Source organism: Sus scrofa, chromosome X (assembly GCF_000003025.6).
Source record: "Sus scrofa isolate TJ Tabasco breed Duroc chromosome X, Sscrofa11.1, whole genome shotgun sequence".
Taxonomy (NCBI): Eukaryota; Metazoa; Chordata; class Mammalia; order Artiodactyla; family Suidae; genus Sus; species Sus scrofa.
In genome coordinates this window covers 8,174,563-8,195,997 of record NC_010461.5, presented here as the reverse complement: position 1 = coordinate 8,195,997, position 21,435 = coordinate 8,174,563, and the positions used below count along the sequence as shown (strand labels likewise).

Sequence of the window (21,435 nt, the reverse complement as noted above, 5' to 3'; positions counted from 1 at the left end):
TCAGTTTGCCCAAAGCGTCGCGGCCGGGCCGGCAGCATGCCGCCCCACCTCCCTCTTCTCCGCAGTCCCCCCTGCCCCCCGGCCTGCCCTCTCCTAGGGTTCCCGCCCTTGAGACTCTCGCAAAGGAAGGCTTTGCGGAGACCGAAACTCCACCCTCGCCGACCGGTTCCGAATTGTCTTTTGGCATCAGGCTCACACCCCCCGGCTTCAAAGTTAGTGGAAGTCTCTCTTTCTTGGAAACCCAAGCTCGCCCTCTCGCTGGTACTGAAGGCTTCAGCAGCCCCAGCGCCGGTGTCCAGGGTCCCTTGGGCCTGGGCAGGGGCGGGGTGGCAGGAGTTAGGAGCGCCGGCCGCCCTGACACCTGTCGTGGGCGCACTCGGTCGCTCCGGCCCCCAACAGCTGGCGGCGGCGATCGCGACTGGGGCCCGCCAGGGGCGGAAGGAATTAAACGCCCGCCCATCGAATCTGACTCGGCCTCTCCCTCCTCCCCCCCACCCCCTCCTCCTCCTTCCCCTTCGCCGTCGCCTCCTCCGTGTCCCCGCCGGCTCCGCGGCGGGACGCTGGTGCCCGGGACGCTTCGCACCGCGCTTGGGGCGCAAGGAACAGGGCTCGCGTCCGGGGTCCGCCCCAGGATGGCGGTCAAATAGGGGGACCCCGGAGAGGCGCCACGACCCTAGGCTGCGCCCGGGGGCCCGCCACTCCTCCCCGGCGGCGACATGGGGGACCCGGTGTACCGCGAGAAACCGCAGCTGCACTACGCGGTGAGTGTCCCGGGGCGCGCGGAGGCGACAGGGGGCGCCACTTGGCCGGCCTGGGAGGGGGACCGAGCGGGGTGGAAGGGATCCGTAGCTCCCCAGAGGTCATCGGTGTGTGTGGGGTGGGGTGGAGAGTGCCGCGTGCACGAGTGTCACCTGCTCAGAAACTCGAGAGCCCCTTAGAAGGGGACCCCCCACCCCGGAGCCGTGGTCCTTTGCCCCGCGCAGAGGTCAGTGCGTTCGCGGCCAAGGGCCGGACCCTGCCGCCGCCTCGCTGGCCAGGGCTGAGAAGTGGGGCTCCTGGGGCTGGGCCCAGGTTGGGCCACTCAACCTTCGGTCAGAGACGCTGCAAAAACCGACATAGAACTGAACGGGAGGCAGAGCCGCTGGGTGATCCCAGCCTCCGTGGCCAGTGGACTCCCGAGAAATGCCGCAGGGCGCGCTGGGGCGCAGCGGGTTTGGTCCTTGGAAAAGGGGGCGTGCATTTCCCTGTGAGTTTGTAGCGGGCCCCGATGTTGCACATTATCTGATTAATCAAAGAAGGTGCCAGGGGGTCTTCTGTCGGCGGCCTCTCTTCTTTCTCCCTGTTGCCTCAAATATTCTCCTGTATGCCATGCACTGCCGGGCCCTGGGGTCCGCAGGAGACACCAGAGAAAAAGCTCACGGGGTTTTTCCTTTAAAGAAGGAGGCAAGCTTTCAAGAGTAATGACCGACCGACCAAATCCAGATTCTAGATTGAGTTTATTTTTGAGAAGGAGCAAAGGCGTAAGAAAGAAAAGTAGAAAGAAAATAGATGTTTCTGAGCAATGAGTACTACTTCTAAAAGCTGTGCCGCCTCCAGGAAGCCGGCAGGCATCCGTGTTCGTTTACCCCAGTCCTCGGACATTCCTCTTTGTAAGATGTATCGTTTTGAGCTGGGGCGCTGCAGTCGTTGTGTCATCTGCTACTTTCCCGAGTTTTCCTTGCCTGATTTGCACTATCGAGATTGGACCTGCTGAATGCCAACTTTAAAAACTGGAGAGTAGCAGGCAGACACTTAAGACAAGAATCATCAATAATTATAATCAGGCGGAGACAGTTATCTGTCTGGAATTCGCATCTTCCAAAATGCACTCTCCATGTTAAAACAATTTTTTTTCAAGGAAGGAGTCGTCGAGATGGACTGGGGTGGTAGGTGGGGAGGTCCTGGAGCTGCCCCAACTAGTTCCTTGGCTGCAGAGTGGGGTCCTAGATCCTCTGGGGGGCCATTGGGCTAACCTTGAACTTCTGCAGTTTCACTTTGCTGCGCTAGAGCGAAGGGGCCGGTACTAGAAAAACGTGAAGATTCCTTCTCAAGACGCTCATTCTAGGAACCCAGGACGGCTCTTTTTCTAGGTTTGCTAGAGTTCCTTGCCCTGAAAGAAATGCCAAGTGAGACACCAGTAAGTTACTAATGCCTCTTGTTTTTTTTTTTTTGGAGGCACCAGCGGCTCAGTGATTTGCCTTTCAAAGCGGTGCTAAGGGCAACCCGCTTTCAGCAGAGGTTTCTTTGCAGTGAGGAATCTAGTCTGCGCTCCTGGTGCCCAATCGCCATCTCACCCCACTACCTTTTGCAGATTTTGAACTGCCTGCTGGGGCTCTTTGATTTGTCATCCGAGATGTCAATGTGATTTTCGGGGGGGGGGGGAGGAAAGGTGAGAACTGGCTCCTTAAAAAAAAAAAAAGTCTATTCATTGTACCTTGGACCCTAGCCTCACTTATGCAGATGATACAGCCGATGCATCACAAAACAATTGAGCAGTTATTTTCAATCAGCTTGCTCATTCTCCTAAGACCATAAACTTTTAGCCAAGCTGATGTTAATGTCTCCTCTAGCAGGCTGAGGATTCGCTGGTGAAATAGCCCTTTATTATGGCACAGCCCACCACATCCATAGTTTCTGATTTAAGACTATTAAAGGGAAGATTCCAGACGGAATGTGTTGGCTCTCAGGTTGCAAGAAGTTACCCAGGTCCTCTGAAGTTTCCTCTGCATACTTTGGAATGATAAAGCAGCAGCATTCAGCAGTGCTCTATCAGTCCCAAGTCAAAAGAATGTTCTTTATTAAGTGTGACCCATTGTTTTTCATATTGACATAACCCTGTATGGCTTAAGATCTATCCCTCTTCATCTGCTTCCCCCACGTGGGTTTAGATAATTCCAAGAGCTCGTTTGGCCTTTGAGCATAAATATTCCACTTCTTTCGCTCAATGTCGTCTTGCCCCACTGCGTATCGTCCTGGAGTCCTGGCCGCTCTCTCGGTCTGAATCTTCGTGGAAAAGAATTAGCCTTCACATGTCCTCAGCACCTCTTACCTCCTCTGACATATAATCTGGGGCCAAGTATGTAATATCTTCCTTCAGTGCTTTTCTCATTTGTCCAAAGTCAGGCTACTTAGAAGAAATCAGTGGCTCACATTTTATTTGTTCATCCAGCATTTGTTGAGTGCCTGTTGGGTGCCAGCTATTCGGTCACTTTCCCAAAGATGATTAAATAGTGAAAATGTTAAGAGTGGCTTTGAACTCTTCGCTCATCTTTTTAAATGGCCCTAATGGTCACAAAGAGAGACATACAAACACCGAAGTGGATAAGAGCATCCTGCATTTATATAATCAGTGAACACTCTCCTGAAGTAGAGCACAACTCTCTCCTTGTTTTATCATCGTAACAAAAATGTGTGTTAGCAGCTAATGTTTTTTCCTCCCGACCTTTTCCTCCCACGGTTTTCCCACATGGAATTTATGGCGACTCCATCCTTCCAGCTGGGTGTCATCCTTGACGCCTTTTGGTGACTTGATCCGATTTGCATTTTGAAAATCCTGCTCTGGCCCCAGGATGGAGTTGGGGGTGGAGAGGAGCCAGAGTGCATCAGGGCATCTGGGCCAGGGAGAGATGGGAGGAGATGACCTGCGCTTGAGCTCGACTGGAAATTGAGAGCAGTCAGCACATTGGAAAGATGCTTAGGGCACTGAACCAACCCGTCTGCGTTGGGATGGGTTATGGAGGTGCTGGAGGATGAGGGTCACGGATAACAGGCACAAATCAACGATTTCCTGGCAGCCCTTCTGGGAAAATGCAGTTTCTCATTATTATTTATTGTCTTATACCAGCGGCAAAGTGTTTGGACACAGTCTGTATCAATTGCAGCTTCAGATCCAGCTGGTGGGTTAGCTAGGCTTTCTGTTTTGTAGCTGAAGAAGCCCAAGCTTAGAGGGCCAAAGATCAAGGTGGCACAGGTGTAGTGGGTGACAGAACAGGGAGCTTCATCCAGGGGTCCTGACGCCACAGAGCTCACCTGCCTCATCTAGACAATTGACGTAGATGAGCTGAATTATCCTCCCCGCTTCCTCTTTGGGCACCATAATAAACCAACAATCAAATATTGTCCCTTCAGCAACTTAGTGTAACCAGCCATACTGTTGTGTTACATGGTCAAAGAGCTCCTTAATTGGACTGGTGTAGACAAAACCCCCAATTTAAATATGCATTAAGTTCAGAGCCATCTCTTTATGTCTTTCTCAGGGTTTCTCAGCCTCAGCCAAAGGAGTGTTTTGAGCACAGTGGTTCTCTGCTGTGGGGCTGGCCTGTGCACCGTACGATGTCCCGCAGGACCCTTGACCTCTACACCCTAGACGCCGGCACCATAGCCCTACCCCACACCCAACCGTGATAACCAAATATATTTCCAGACAGTGCCACATGTCCCCTGAAGGGCACAATTGCTCCTGCTTGAGACCCCTCCCCCCCCAGTCTATCTGATTTTCATGTATGTTTTTAAGAGGATGTGACAGTTACTGGGTCGTAAGATTGGGAAAGCACAGACATGGTAAATGTTAGGAGTGTTATGTATAGTCTTCGATGAACATGCAGGACTTCAGAGAGAGACCCCCACGGAGGTACAGAGAGAGCCTCGGATGCAGCACAGGTGCCGGGGGTAGACAGATGAGTCACTCCAGCTCCAGTGATCATGGCTTTAACGATGTTCTCCCACCTATGTTGACTCTCCTAAAGTCAGGTCACTTAGCCTGCGTTAAAGATAACATGCACCTGCCCTCTTCCCAGCAGTCCCCACAGGCTTTGTCCCATAAACCCCAAAGAGCATATTACAAACCGTGCTAGTCCACCAAGATCTTGTAACACACGTCTACTCTCATGACAAGCGATGCAATGAAAGACAGAGATTTCTCCAGTAGAATCACTGCCCTGAGAGTTAGTTTTCGAACGCATTATCAGAGGCATTTTGGAACAGCTGATGAATGCTCTTCTCCCCAGCATCTCCCTGGAGGCACACACTCATTGTCACCCCTTTCTCTGAGAGGGAAACATGCACATTTCACCCTGCCGCTGGCTAAGGGAACTCTCTGGTGGGTGACGGGTGTTCTGTTCACTGAGGTGTGGCAAAAAGCAGGGGGCTTCGATTCTGATTTGGGACTGCTGCCCGTGGAGTCCAGCTGTCAAGATGCAGCCATTCTTGTCCCTTGGACTGGTCTCCTTCTGAGCTCCTCGGTTGCTGGTGTCACTTCCTGCTTGGGGCAGTTGCCTCACAATCTGTGCTCTTGACCACAGCCTCGTCATTAACTTGCCTACTGTTTCCCTGCTCTGCTTAACCCCTTCCGCAGGAACCCACTAGAAGGGCTAAGCTGCCCTGACGGGGGCCTTTCTTCACCCAAATCAGTTAAGGTCTTAATATGGATGCTTCCAACTTTGCTGTCTGTGAACCTCGGATTTTGGAAGACTTTAAAGTCGTTCAGCCCACTTAATAGTCCAGCAGTGTTGATTACAGGATATTCTTTGGTAATTCCGAAGACACCCAGAACTGGGCACCGTTGCAAACCAAGCTGATAGGAATCAGTTATCACTCGTCAGCACTGCCTGTGTAGACAGACATCTTAGGAAATTCAGCGGAACTTGTGCTGCCCTGCTGCATGGCCCGGAATGCACTTTTATAACACTCTTGCTTGTCATTTGTCTCCCCACAGAAGCCAACATTTCTCAAGTTGCAAATAAGTCAGAGATGATGGCATCACCTTCATCAACACTCCTACTAATCTTGGATACTTTTTCGACCCTCCTCACGCACCCCCACCCACTTCCCAACATGCTTTCTTTTTTGGCTGCGCTCAGTTTTCCCTGAATGTGGCCTCTTTGGTCTGGAACTCTCATCGTCTTAGGAGGCCACATCTCCCATCCTTCAAAACACTTCTTAAGCGCCACTGTTAGTTGATAACGTATTGGATCCGTGTTGGCTGTTGCATAGCAGAGATATCTGTCAATCATAGGAATATAAGTACTACCCTTTCCCTAGTCCTTTCTGATAATAAACTTGTATTATTTACTTTTCCTGTCCCCCCCATTGTGCTAAGCCAGCACCAGATACACTTGAGTCTCACCTTGGTTGTGATATTATTGGAGGTGATTCTGATGTCAGCCGTGTTTGAACACTACCAGTTGATTTACGTGGTGATTTACTGTTCAAGAAGCCTCTCCCAAGTCTAAGATTCAGCAGCAAAGTGGGTCCAGAGAGTTCAATCCAGCACTTCGCCTGAGGTGACCCTGAGGTAATAGGTTACAAGTTTTCAGAAAGGTCTTTTGTTGCATGACCTAGCATTCATTTCAACAGCACCCACTAAGGATACGAGCTTAGGAATATGCTTCCTCGACATAGCGTGGTCTGGCCATATGTCCCTCAGCATCCATTTTCTAGGTACTCTAAGCCAGTGGGACACTGGGAAATGTCTGGAGGTGTTGTTGGTTGTCACAACTGGCAAGGTGTTCTACTGGCATCTAGTAGGTAGAGACCTGAGAAGCTGCACAACATCCGACAGTGCACAGCACAACCTAATAAAGAATGGTCCAGCCCAAATGTGCACGGTGCTGAGACTGAGAAACCTTGACCTAGCTGTGTCTCTGCAGACGTCAAAGTCTTTGCTGTTTTTGAGATTCATTTTGTGTAGGGCTCTGTAAAGTGAATTAGATATATTTCCCTGTGGCTTCAGCGATGGACAAAATGTGAGTCACCTGCTCCAGATGTGAGTCATGGTTACGAAGAGCATGTTTCACACCGGGGCGGGGGGGGGGGGCGATTATTCTGGGAAGGGTGATGGGGGCCCTTCTGAAACCTCATTGCCTTGGGCTTCTTACTTCTTCCCTCCTTGATGCTGTGCCCTTTGGAATCTTGGACCTTGTTTTTTTAATGTTTCCTGTCTTCTCTCCTGTGTGAGACTTCAGCTGACTTCTTGAACAGCCTTATCTAAATGCACTACCTCCGTTCTGACTTAGCTGGAATACCACTTCATTAAATCTGATAGTCCTGGGTTGAAAATTAAGAATCATCATCTCCAAACTAGGCAATGAAGGGTTTCTCGGAGAGCCTGCATGCTGGGATGTTGGATCTGAGACTGTATGTGAATAAGGAGCTAGGACCCGCATCTGTCCAGCAATTACTCACTGAGGATGCAGTGTGTTCTGGCCTGCTCTGAGGAACAGGTAAAGGCTCTGAAAGAAAAGCAAAAGGGAGGAGGAGGAAGACAGCTTCTCCTAGCTCTTCTCTCTCGCTGTCATCCTGGTCAAAAGTCTCCAAGTAGCCCAGGGTGGCAGGTGTATCTGTGGTCTATCTCGTCTGCCACTGGCAAGGATTGTGGGGTCCTTTCTCAAGTCCTGGCTCTATTAGTGGATGTTAATTAGCGTGACCTGTTCTACATCGTAAGCTCTGGAAATGATGGGGTGATATAAAGGTCTTAGATGCTTGCAAAATTTCAGACCATCAGCAGCGATTACAAATACGGTTAATTTAGTAGCTTTTACTGTACCTTCTCAGATTTTCTAGCTCCACTCTTATTTTCAAAAGATCAACTATGCTGATTTCTTTTATTCTTAAATACTTTCTGAACGCTTAAAACTTAAAGAGATCAAATGAAACAATAAGGGCTGCCACCCATCCTTCTACGGTACTGCTTTTTCTGTCTTTATGGTGACTGCTTGGATGTGGATATGGGATATATCTCAGTTTGGATAAGTTATACACAAAATATAAGACTACTTTGTTCACTCAAATATGATCAGTGTTACCAAGGGCTCTTTCCCTGAAAGACGTCATGACCCTTTGAAGTGGAAATTAGTCAGGATTTTCTCCCTGTTTCTTTAGTTATTTGACACATTCTTAGAACTCTTCTCAGTTAAATTTTTATAGTAAAGTTGAGTGTGTGAAGTGCCAAGTAAATTAGATTTCTGAGATGAAGTTTTCAGAAGAATTTGAAGTCATGGCTTAGGGGAAAATTTGCCATAGAAACAGCAAAAGATTTTCAGAAGAATAAACTTAAAAAAAATTTTTTTTTTTGGCTCAAGGCAGTAAAAATAAAAACAAAAATAAACAAATGGGACCTAGTCAAACTTACAGACTCTTGCACCATAAATGAAATGAAAAGACAGAATGGGAGAAAAGAGTTGCAAATGATGCAACTGACAGGGCTTAATCTCCAAAATATGCAAATAATTCATACAACTCAACAGCAACAAACAAACAAACAACCCCACTGAAAAATGGGCAGAAGACCTACATAGACATTTCTTCAAAGAAGGCATATGAATGGCCGGTAGGCACATGAAAAGATGCTCAACATCACTAATTAATAGAGAAATGCAAATTAAAACTACAAGGAGGTGCCACCTCACACTGGTCAGAATGGCCATCATTAATGAGTCTACGAAAAACAAATGCTGGAGAGGGTGTGGAGAAAAGGGAACCCTCCTACCCTTCCGGTGGGAATGTAAATTGGTGCGACCACTTTGGAAGACAGTATGGAGGTACCTCAGTTCTAAATATAGAACTACCATTTGATCCAGCAATTCCACTCCAGGCATCTATCCAGACAAAACTATAATTCGAAAAGCTCCATGCTCTGGGTTAGGGTTAGGGTTAGGGTTAGGGTTAGGGTTAGGGTTGGCATGTGCACACTGTGGTATATGGGGTGGTTGGTCAGTGGGAACGTGCTGTATAGCACAGGGAACTCTACCAATATTCAGTAATCGTCTATATGGGAAAAGAATCTGAAAAAGAATGAGTGTGTGTACATGTATAACTGAATCACTTTGTCGTACAGCAGAAATTGTCACAACATTATAAATCAACTCTACTTCAATAAAGCTTTTTAAAAATGAAAAAAAAAAGTATACATGCACCCCTTTGTTCATAGCAGGACTATTCACAATAGCCAAGGCATGAAAACAACGTAATTGTCCACCAACAAATGCGTGGCTTAAGAAGATGCGGTATATATGTGCAGTGGAATACTACTCAGTTTTTAAAAGAATGAAATAATGCCATTTGCAGCAGCATGGATGCAACTAGAGATTAATATTCCAAGCGAAGTAAGAAAGAGAAAGGCAAATAGCATATGATACCGCTTATATGTGGAATCTAAAATATGACACGAATGAACCTACCTACAAAACAGAAACAGAGTCACAGAACATAGAGAACAGACTTGTGGTTGCCAAGGGGGCGGGGCCGGAGAGTGGGATGGACGGAGGGTTTGGGGTTAGTAGGTGCAAATTCTGGCTTTCAGAATAGATAAGCAATGAGAGTGGGATGGACGGGGGGTTTGGGGTTAGTAGATGCAAACTCTGGCTTTCAGAATAGATAAGCAATGAGGTCCTACTGTCCAGCACAGGGAACTATATCCAATCTCCTGGGATAGACCATGATGGCAAAGAATATTAAAAAAGAATGTACACACGTGAATGACTGAGTCACTTTGCTGGATGGCAGAAATTGGCACAACATTGTGAATCAAGTATACGTCCCATACAAAATAAAGAAAACCCATGTTTTTGAATGCCCCCTTTCTGTAGCTGACTGAAATCTCTGGTCAAGAAAGACATAGGTCTGTTTAAGTGAAACACAGAGGCTTAAAATCTCTCATTCGTGTGTGGAACACCTCAGGCTTGCATTTGCTGAGCAACCTGTGCCAGGTGGGTGCCACCCATCACGAACAGGACTCTGACGTCGTTCTAAATTCCTTACTTGGTGGTGCTGTTGTAATTTGGTCCACAGAGTAATGAGAATTTAGCGAGAAAATGGAACGTCCAGTTTTCTGGAGGAATTTGAAAATGGCAACACATAATATTATGTCTATAAGTGTCTGTGCACATGACCTATAACAGTCCCATTATGATGTCATTTTGATGTTCTAAGCAAAATGTAAGACACAGTCTTAACTTTGACCTCAAAAGATGAGGTATTCTCATACCTTAACTCCTGACTCACAGAGAAGGGCATGGCATCCATGAGGATGCGGCCGGAAGCAGAGGGCACGCTCCAAAGAAAAAGAAAGAAAGGCTTAACTTAAGGAATGAACTGTTAAACTATCAGTGATGGTCAACAGGTTTAAGAGAATCAACGTCAACAAGGGGATGGTGAGATGCACAGCAATTCGCAACAGGGCAGCTGGTAGCACATGGGCACAGGGAGGGACCCATAGTACCAGAGCCCTGTGACTTCCAGCCTGGGCTGGAAGGGACCCTGGAACTATCGCCAGCGAGGATGGCAGCAAGGGCAAAATATGGAGAAGCAGGGATGGAGCGGGGCCATAGGCAAATACCCTGACCTCTTGGTCTTCCTGCTCCCTCAGCTCCTTCTGGGTACCAAAACCAACAAGTCCATCGAGATGCAATCCATTGAGCTCAGTCTCAAAGGGGACAGATCAACACCGAGAAGGGCAGAGATTTTTGTGTTGTTTTGGCAGAAGCAGGGGAGAGTTGGCAACCAGAGAGTTCATCCTATGCACTTTGAGTCTTGTTTGGGATTTAATTACATTATGAAAGACCCTCAATTTCTGCGTATTAGAGGACTCCCACATGGCTTAGAACGTCTCTTTCCTCTCCCCTGTGGGTTCATTACTACATTTAAACTCCTAATGTGTCATGCCGACTCCATCTCTACATGATGTGCATGTCTTAAGAATATTCACACCACATGCCTGTTAAAGTGCTTCCTCTTCATGAATTATTATGATATATATGGTCATTTAATACTGAGAAGCTCCAGGCTTAATTCAGAAATGCCTTGATCTTAATGTATTTATACAAATTTAAACTATAATAGGTTAATAGATTTTTTTTCCCCTCCTTAGCTCCTTTGGAGAGGCTAATGTAATTTATTTTCCAAACAATGGTAAAGGAAGACCTGGAGTAGCTTTTCCTGGTTGGCGGGTAAAGAGTTTTAACCCTTGACGTTACACATCAACACAAATGGGTTCGCCCGTGCTCTTGTCTCATTTATCTCTGTCGGAAAAGGTCAACCACCCGGTCCTGCAGTGAGCTGAGCAGAGAGCAAACTCCCATTTTAACCTTGACTGCAGAAAAGTGCCTCTCATTCTTAAGCTGGTTCCTCCTTGAGGCCCCTGTGTATGCACTTTCATAACTTCCATCTTGCGTGCACTTAACATCTTCAGAAGACTGTGGTCATTGCAGAACTGAGAACTCCAGAGGGGCAGAGGCCAGATTTGGACTCAGTGTCCTTGATCACAGGAAGCCTGTGCCTGACGCTTAGTAGGTGTTTAAACGTCAGCAAAATTAATCTGTAACCTGGAGCTCTTAGAAATATTTAGGCTGACTTACAGTCTTAATCATAAAAGCCAATATTGATTGAAGGCTTTTCACGAGCCCTGGGCATATTACATATATTATCTCATTTAATCCTTAAAAGAACCCTGTGAGGGTAGGTCCTACTATCATTCCCATTTCTAAGATGCAGAAACCATGGTACTGAGTTTAGATGTGTTTCAAGGTCACGCAGTAGTAGTTCCTGTCGTGGCTCAGCAGAAAGGAATATGACTGGCATCCGTGAGGATGCAGGATCGATCCCTGGCCTTGCTCAGGGGGTTAAAGATCCAGCGTTGTGAGCTGTGATGTAGGTCACAGATATGGCTCGGATCTGGCATGGCTGTGGTGGTGGCATAGGCTGGCCGCTACAGCTCTGATTGGACCCCTAGCCTGGGAACCTCCATATGTCGCAAGTGTGGCCCTAAAAAGACCAAAAACAAAAAAAAAAGCTCACGCATTAGTAAGTGGTGGGACTGGCACGCAAACTCTTGTCTTTCAGCAGGTCTTGGTGCTTGAACCACTGCATGGTGGTCGACTGTTAAAATGGCATTGGCTGGACGTGACCCCTTTGAAATGCCATGTTAAAAAACTTTGCATTTTGTATTCTAGACTCACAGGAAGTTGCCAAAGTAGTATCAAGAGATCCTGTGTACCCTTTATCCAGCTTCCCTCCGTGATAGCATTTTACATAATTATAGCACAATATCAAAACCAGGAAATTGACATCAGTATAATACCGTTACCTTGACTACAGACCTTGTGCACGTTTCACTGGTTTTTTACACGCAAGCCTCTTGGTAGTGCGAGGCAGAGCAGAAGGGGAGGAGGAAGGGAGGGAGGCCGAAAGAGGAGGGGGAGAGAGCCAGGCAGGTTTTTCAGCTGCATAGATTGACGTATCTTCCACCATATTCAAGATACAGGACTGTGCCATCACCACGAAAGCGCTTCCTTACGCTACCCCTTTATAGACACACCTGCACTACCTCCTACCTCCACCTAATCCAGTCACCCGCTGACCTGTTCTCCATTAAATGACACCACTCAAATTACTTCCACTGTCCTTCTGGCGCAGTGAGAACCTTCCTGCCTCTGGTGATCATTGATGTCAGAAACGTTCTGAAATCTACCAGGAATTCAGGTGAATTGATAATGAGCTCAGAAGGGACACGGGTGTTCTTATTGTTACTAATATATACAATCACAAACAAAGAACATCCTGCTTGCTATTTTTAGTCGCGGGTTGCGGTGATTTTGTGATTCCAACTCTCCTGTTTTCTCTGGCAAAGTGCTTTTGATGGCAACACCAGAGAATTTAGCTCCTGCCTGCACGCTCCATGCTCCTTCTCTGCATGGCCGTTCTAATGGAACATCCATTTCAGGAATGACAACCGCGTGGTTGAACTTGCAGCAGCCTGGAAAAGGTACATGAGAGCTGGCACTCTGCCCTCCAGAAGTATTTGTGAACTGGGATAAACACAAGTCCCACATGTAGTTGTTGTAGCCATGATCCGCTTGTGCTCTGGACAGCACAAGCGTTGTGTGAACCCCGGCGTTCGTGGTACACATGCATTTTTATTCATTCATTTCAGAGGGAGTGGCTGTCCATAGACCTCTCTTGGGGAAAAGTTTGAACCTTATCAAGATTAGCTGGTTCCAAAAAACCTTAATAGCTGTTTTTATTCAGGATGGCTATGGAGGGAAACCTTATCATCGGGACACAGTTATAAAGACTTCCTGCCTTTATTTGGTTCCCACTATTTAAAAAAAAAAAGGTGTAAAAAGAGCTGATGCTGTCTAATTCTACCAACAGAGGTGCACTCGTATTAGAGACATCACTTATCCAAGTCTGACTGTATGATTTGCTTTGATCTTTATTAGAAAGGGAGAATATTTTTTTTTTAACCTAGACATTCTTAGACCAACCTCTGGCTTTTTAAAACTAGATAGGCAGGGAATATACCGATGGAGATACTTTGTGTCACCCATTGTAGGAGGTCTAGAGAGAACCTGAATGTGAAGCACCATAGGACCTTCCATGACATTTCTGTGCTGGGAAACAGTTTAAAAATTTTTGGATAACATTTAAAAGAAATGAAATATGGAACTCTTGACATATACGCACATATACCCACAGGCACACAAAGTGGTGTTTTACTTTAGGACTGTGTTGTCTGAACTGTAGAATTGTGTTTGTATCAGTTAGCGATTGCCACACTGATGCCGCATAACAAATTGCTTTGGAATTCAGTGGCTTAAAACAACCATCACTTCTTCTCATGTATCTGTGGGTCAGCTGGAGTTGGTTTCTCTGGGCTGAGCTCAGCTGTTTGAGCTGAGGTCAAGCTGCCAGTCCTGCAGGGCTTGGCTCCTCGGTCGTTTCCATTCATCATGGGTTTATTCTGGGGCCAAGGTTGGTGGGGCAGCATTAACAGGGTGCACAGTCACAATATGCCGCGTGGAATTGACTACGGATTCTGAATGCATGGGCAGGACTCTGGCACACGCCCATCTCCACCCACCTGCCACTGGCAGTTCACCTCCAAGCCTAATGTCACTGGGTAGGGAAGTACACTTCCTTCATGATGGGGCCATGGCAAGGGTGTGAGTGCAGGAAGGGGTGAAGACATAAGGCAAGTCATTCACTTTACCACAGTAGGTAATCAAATTCTGAAAACATTGACATTTTTTTTGGTCTTTTTTTTTTTTTAGTGCTGCCCCTGCGGTATGTGGAGGTTCCCAGGCCAGGGGTCGAATCAGAGCTGTAGCTGCTGGCCTACACCACAGCTCATGGCAACGCTGGATCCGTAACCCATTGAGCAAGGCCGGGGATGGAACCTATGTCCTCATGGATACTAGTCAGACTCGTTTCCACTGAGCCACAATGGGAACACCAACACCGGCCCTTTTGAGAAGGTGCAAACCTGTCTCCGTTTTTTCCCAGTTCGGTCAATGAATTCTTTTGGTCGTTGATATCGATATGTATTAAACAGCAAAGGCAAGAAAATTGGGCCATCTCACTGATACTGGTCCCCACAAATCCACATTGATTGGCTGTAGACCGAACAGATATCAAGGGACTATTATGGAAAATAGTCTGAATATATTAACATTTGAACAGAATCATCACAGTCTTCCCCTGCTTCCTGGTGCTCTGGTCCCTCAATATATCAAAAGGAAAACATTCAGAATCTCCAGGAGATGTTTAAGTTTGCTTTAATTTACTGGTGTCACTTTAGAAACATTTGTAAATTTAGCTCCCGTATTTTTCTGTCTTTTTAGGGCCGCACCCGCGGCATATGGAGGTTCCCAGGCTAGGGGTCCAATCGCAGCTGCAGCTGCCGGCCTACCCCACAGCCAGAGCAACTCGGAATCTGAGCTGCACCTGCGACCTACACCACAGCTCAGGGCAACACCAGATCCTTAACCTACCGAACGAGGCCAGGGATCTGCCCATGGATACTAGTCAGATTTGTTTCCCCTGAGCCACGACAGGAATGTCACTCCTGTTTTTTTGGTTTTTTTTTTTTTAATTAAAGTAGAGTTGATTTACAGTGTTGGGCCAATTTCTGATGTACAGCAAAGTGACCCAGTCCTGCGTGTGTGTGTGTGTGTGTGTGTGTGTGTGTGTGTATTCCTTTTCTTATGCTATCTTCCACTTCCATCATAGTCTATCCCAAGACATGGGATATAGTTACCTATGCTGCACGGTAGGACCTCATTTTAAAACCTTCTGAAATTGTGCATGAGGTCATTTACAATTGGAAGAAAAACATATTAATCCTTTAGTTGGCAGAAATCAGAGCCGGTATTTGGAAATTAGCTGATTACTTTGATCCATTTTGCCGTGGAAATGGATAAGCTAAATTAAAAATAAGACACACACGACGTCACCTCTCTGGGGTCTAAAAAAACCTTTGCCCTGTCTTCCTCCATCGAATCAACGGGTTGGACAGTTGCCACATCCTGTATTGTTTTTCCGTTTGTTCTGTAGGTGCTCACCCCTGGTAGAGCACCTACCATATTGCAGTCCCTCAGCTGCCTAAGTCAGGGATCAGCGAACTGTGGCCCGTGGGTCCAAACCTGGACCCCTGCCTGCTTTCACTACAGCCTGCAAAGAGCTAAGAAGAGGGAAGTATTACATTGTTAAACAACAGGAAAAAAGGCAAATCGAAAGGAGACTCATTCATGACATGTGAAAATGATGGACAATACAAAATTTAGTGGCCTTAAATCAGGTCGTATGGGAAAGAACCGTGTCTCTTCATTTATATATTGACTAAGGCGGCTTTCATGCTGCAGTGACAGAGTTGAGTCGTTGCACCAGACTACTGACAGACAGTTGCATGCAGACTCCAAAATATTTACTCTCTGGTTCTTTACCCCCCGAAGTTTGCAGATCTCTGGTCTAAAGCTGCCTCTCCACTGACCACAGATGCTGCATGTGGGTCTCCTGTTATATAAGAAAGAGGGCAAAAGAAAGGGGACGCACATGGTTAGCGTGGAGAAGAATGTGGGGTATGGTTCAGGTGGGGGTAAAATGTCACTGAACATTCATTTATGCGCCAGCATGTGTGGAGAACTGGGTGTGTGTCCCGGGCGGAAAGCAAGTTTCCAAAAAGACAACATCTAGTGTCTACTCTCATGCTGCTGGGAGAAAAAGTAAGATGCATCCATCTATAGGTTATAGTGTCTGAAACCTACCCTCCCCACCGTGTCTGATTCTCTCAGTCGCCAGCGAATGCTTTGCAATTTTTAAGTTAAAAGGTGCCATTTTTTCGTAGCTTATTTTGTCAGTCGTCTAGGCAGAATACTTTTTGTGGGCCTTGCTCTTCTTACCAGGTCAAGGTGGAGAATTGAAGCCTGAAAAATGTCCTTTGCTCATTGGTTTCAAAGGGCTGGTTCTTCTTGGAGTTCCCATTGTGGCACAGCAGAAACAAATCCGACTAGGAACCATGAGGTTGTGGGTTCGATCCCTGGCCTCACTCAGCAGGTTAAGGATCCAGCGTTGCCATGAGCTGTGATGCGCGTCGCAGACTAGGCTGGGATCTAGCGTTGCTGTGGCTGGAGTGTAGGCCAGTAGCTGTAGCTCCAGTTAGACCCCTAGCCTGGGAACCTCCGTATGTCGTGGGTGTGGCCCTAAAAAGAAAAAAAAAAAAGTGCTGGTTCTTCTTGTTTGGGATTCGAGATGTTTGCATGAGTGTATGCAGAACTCCCTCGGAGGGAAGAATGTAAAGGGGCCTCCAAGGGCTGACCCTGAAACACCACTGCCCTTTTCTTTAAACTCTCAGAGCTTGCTGAGCGCTTTGCCCCGGGAGCTGGGCGGTGGGAGCGCTCTGGGTCCTGCCAGGGCAGCCCGTGTTTTGCCAAGGGAAACGGCTCTGTCTTCGGCTTGGTGATGTTTCTCTTGGCTGACTCTTCCTCATTCTTGTGACCCTTTGAACGGAGCCGTCTTTACAGTTTTAGCCCTACATCGTGGCCGCCCGCTATCATTTCCTGCAGGTCTCGTCTTCGAGCTCAGCAACTTCCTGAGTAAATAGCACCTAGGTGCCTCCTCTCGGGAGCTTGGGAGGCTCACAAAACCCGCTTCCCAGCATGCAGGCAGCAGAAGGGCCCCGAGTCGTCTTCTCCCTGGACCCTGCTGGAGGGTGAGCCTGGGATTCTCTTCGGTTCCTGAGCCAGGGGGACGGTGGGGCACTGCACAGAGAACCAGGCAAATGCCCCAGAGACTGGGACGCCAATCACCCCAGCGGAGGAAATTCCAGTTGAAAATAGAAACCGGGTCAGCACCCTTGTGGGAGCCAGTGCATTAGACTCGGGGACCGGCCATCTGTGGCCGGCGAAGGCTGCTGTCCGAAGTCTGTGGATTGACCTGAAGAAGGCTGCTGCATTTTAGGGCCGTAAATTGCCTGGTACAGACTCAAAGGGAACATGATTTATCTCCTTTCACTGTGGGGCTGGGCTGCAGAGTTGTGAGGAAATGACTCACTTTCATATATTTGTCATGGGGACCAATGGTCAATTCTTTAATAGAGAAAGGCAATTTGGAAACATTATTTTCTCGAGAATTATGGTGTCTGTATGTACGGCAGAGGCAACTGCTTGCGTACCATGATAATTTTTCCATTGGTCGTTAAGGGACGAAAGGCTGTTTTGTAGAAGCTGTATAATACCCCTTCATTAATTAAATGAAAAGGCTCTCAATTGATGATGGTTCCTTAGAATAACAGATCTATAATTAACTGGAAAATGCTCACAATATTTCAGCGTTGCTAAGGACGTTAGTGGCTTTTTGACTAGTCGGATAAATTTCCAGAGTATCTGTAAGGAGTGTTTGATGTCTTGAAACCTTATCACAGCCCTGAAAAAGCTGCAGAACAGGATATCATTTGGGGAAGTTTCATTGGCTCGATTCAGCTAGTCATCCAAATTTGGAGGAGACTAAGTCTCGCCAGGGTCTTGTCTGCAAATAAAATTAAATATATATGCTATCAACTCTCTCCCCTGTTAGAAGTTTAATTGGGGGGGCAGGGGTGCTGGAAGAAGGTAAAGCGGACTCTTGTGGCTTTAATGAAGAAAATGTTGCCTGATGGAAAAATGCTGTCTATTGGTGAGTTGTCACAAGGTTGAAAACAGTGTTTTACGGTGGAAAGACATGTTCGTAGGTTTGTTTGGAGCCTTCACGTTGTTTACTAAAAATTTTAAACATCACGGATGCCAAAATCTTGATCTAGAAGTAGGATTTTATTAAAGGGAAGATAGCTTTTGTTTGAGAGGTGTATTTTTTATTTATATTTTGCCTGTGTGTGTGAAGAGATAATGCCTTCCACAAATCTATGGAGACAGAAAGTAGATTAGTGGTGGCCTGGGGCTGGGGGTGGGAAAGGGGAATGCCTGCTCTTGGGCACCAGGGATGTTGTTATTAGGGTGATTGAAGTGTGCTAAAATTGGATTATGGTGATGGTTGCATACGGTGATAAATTTATAGGCCTCTGTGGAACATATATCTCAAAAAAGTCGTTTTTAGAGAGTATGCGTTAATAAGAGAACCAGCAAGTGTTTGTTTGCAAATGAAGAACTGAAATCAATCTTACACAACCAAACTTGAAACACGGTTCCTAAAATTATAGTGTATCTTCTTCCATTCTCTCCCACCCTCTTAGGAAAAACAAGATGTGATACATTAGAGAAAATACCATTTTTTACTACTTCTTCAGGGTTGACAGTAATCTCACCAGGCATACAGGCGTGGTTAGTACCGAAACATCCCACTGAACTAGACACCAGACCTCTAAGAGATTCAACTTTCTACGTGACGTGTTATCTCAGTTGTGTTATAATGTTAGTTTTAAACAGAGGCACGTTAGCAGGTGATTTCTTTGCTTTACAACGCTATTGTCTGTAGTGCTTTTTTCACATCACAAGGTCACCTGTACATGTAAAACCGTATTCTTGAAAAAAAAAAAAAAAAAGCTCACTGCAGTCTGCCCGTTCCAGCAGCATCCATTACAAAAGCAAAGCGCACACGAAAGGGTCCCTCCTCCTCTGCTTGCCTAGGAATGTGTCTCCCCGAGTTTGGAGGCCCAGTGCTACCTTTGCACGTCTCTTGGGAGGAGGTGGCAGGGGCCCTCCAGCACCACAGCTCTCCAGCCCTGGCACTTGGCAGCAAGACTCTGAGAGGACCCCTCAGAGAGGGGGTGGCCACAGGTTGCTGCTTGTGCTTCTGAGAGAACCCTTGACATGGATATCCAGTGAATCGTGGGGTGCAGTTCAGGGAGTCCCACCCCCCACCCCCACCCCTGCTTCCCCTTTCTTCAGGGCTGTAGAACCAGATCAACCTGGCTGCGGCACTTGTATGTTGAATGCCTGGAGAAGTGAGGTTTACGGTGAGGCATCCAGGCTGAAGAGGTATGGGGTTGGTGGAGAGAGGGAGGAAGCGCTCCAGGAAGAAGGAATCGTTTGTGTAAAGACTCTGGGGAACCAGAGGACGAGCAGGTTCAAGTAGCCGAATGAAGGAAGTTCAGAGTGAGTGAGGGGGAGAGGGCGTAAGAAACACTTGGAGAAATGGTCGGGGGGGGGGAGCGAGAAGAATTTTAGGGTCTCATAGGCCACAGAAGCAGAGATATTGGATTGTAGTCGAGGGGCAAAGAGAAGCTATTGAAAAGTTTTAAGCAGTGTGATGGTGTGTGTGTGTGTGTGTGTGTGTGTGTTGGGATGGATTTCCTCGTCCATAAAATAAGACATGATGAAATTGTGCTATAGCCTTTTGGATACTCAGGATAAGAGGTCCTTTGTTGCCAGGATACCTGTAGGGTCTCCATCCCTTGATATGCCTGACAACCCTAATAGGAAGAATCCATGGATGACTATTCTGGGATCTTAATACTTTAAAATCTTCTTTTGTCTGTTCCTGGCTCTTTCTGCTCTAGCCCCCACGGAAAAGCAATTACTACATCTCTCAGCCAACTAGCAACAAAGAGAATGCCATTAGCTCAGTTTGGGCTGTGGCATCCCTGCTGGGAAAACCATCTCAGCACACCTCCTCATAGGCCCCTACCAGTTGGGTGACTGTTGGGTCATTCACTGCCCCTGGGCCAATCAGCTCTGGGTAAGGGTGGGTCTATAGTACCTACCTGGAATTTTATGCTCAAGGAACTCCCAGTGGCTGCTAACCTCAGCAAGAGGCAAATACAGAAGGATTTTTGTTGCCCCTCTCAGTAACAAATAAGCATACCTCTGCCAAGAGCAACAAGTAAAAAAAAAAATCTTGCAGAGTTGTGGCAAGGATAACAGGTATTGCAGGTGAAACTTAGGCTATGCTTTCCTCTCTGTTTACAACAAAGCTTGCCAGAGAGTATCCTGAGAAGTTGGTTGTTATTTTTGCTATTGATCATCCCGTTCCTCCCACCCCCCCCCCCACTCACTTAAACATCACTTCAGTAGACTCTGCTTGACAGGTTATCGGGCTAGGGTCTTAATCTTTGATACAAGAGGCAGTGCTAACACCTTTGACCAATGGACAGATGACTTACGGTTCTATTTTCATAGTTTTTTTTTTAAAGTTATGGTATTGAAGTCATTTGTTTTCTTTAGTTATTAATCTTACTGCTTCCTTCAACGTTTTGTTGAATAGCATTTTGTCTTGTTTTGGTTAAGTGATTTATGGTTAGCTCACAAATTCCAGTCTCAAGATTAAAGTTCCAAATTCCTTAGGACGTTCATTGCGCTAGCAGAAAAGTTTTTTTTAACAAAAGAACTATAGAGTATCATTCCTGTATCTGATTCCTCCAGGATTCTGTTGAATTCCATCACATACCTTCACCCCATGTACCTCCAAAGAAAGCATATGGAACATACATACGGTTGGCTAATAAAGACTTGAAGACATGCTCAAAATCACTGGCCATCAGAGAAATGCAAATCAAAACTACAGGGATGTACCCCCTCATACCTGCTGGGATAGTAAGACTCAAAAAGATAGATAATCCCACGTGTTGGCAAGGAGATCGGAAAATGGGGGCCCTCATACATTGCTCGGGGGAATGTAAAATGGTGCAGCCACTTTGGAAAATAGTGTGACAGTTCCTTGAAAAATTAAATGTAGAATTATCATTTGACTCGGCAATTCTTCTTGTAGATATACACCCAAGAGAAATGAAATATGTGTCCACATGCAAACTTGTATATGAATGTTCCGCAGCGACATGATTCAAAATGTAGAAAAACAGAGAGACAATCCAAATGTCCATAAACTGATGAATGGGTAAATACAAGGCGGCACACCCCTATCAGGGCAGGTTATTCAGCCATAGAAAGAATGAGATACTGATCCATGCCACGGCATGGATGAACCTGGAAGACATTACGCTAAGTGGAAGAAGCCAGGCACAAAAAGTCATGTATCGTATATTCCCATTTGATTTTGAAATGTCCAGAACTGGCACACCTAGAGCCTGAAAGCAGATTGACTGGTGATTCTCAAGGACTGTGTGAGGGATGAGGGGGAATAAGTCCTAATGGTTTTGAGCTTTCAAGGTGATAAAAATGTTCTAAAATTGGTTGT

The 21,435-nt window shown here is 46.6% G+C and overlaps 1 protein-coding gene across 2 annotated transcripts in view; it reads left to right on the top strand.

The window, feature by feature from the left end:
* Positions 1 to 21,435, top strand: part of ARHGAP6 (Rho GTPase activating protein 6) — a 530,729-nt gene that overhangs the window by 245,582 nt on the left and 263,712 nt on the right. Inside the window, exon 1 of one of the 2 annotated variants that reach the window (XM_021080046.1) lies at positions 503 to 761. The exons of the other annotated variant lie outside the window; for it this stretch is intronic. Within the exon in view, the coding sequence (XP_020935705.1) occupies positions 717 to 761 (45 nt within the window). The 5' untranslated portion in view covers positions 503 to 716. Of the gene's footprint in view, positions 1 to 502; positions 762 to 21,435 lie in introns of those variants that run through there. 2 annotated transcript variants of the gene reach the window in all.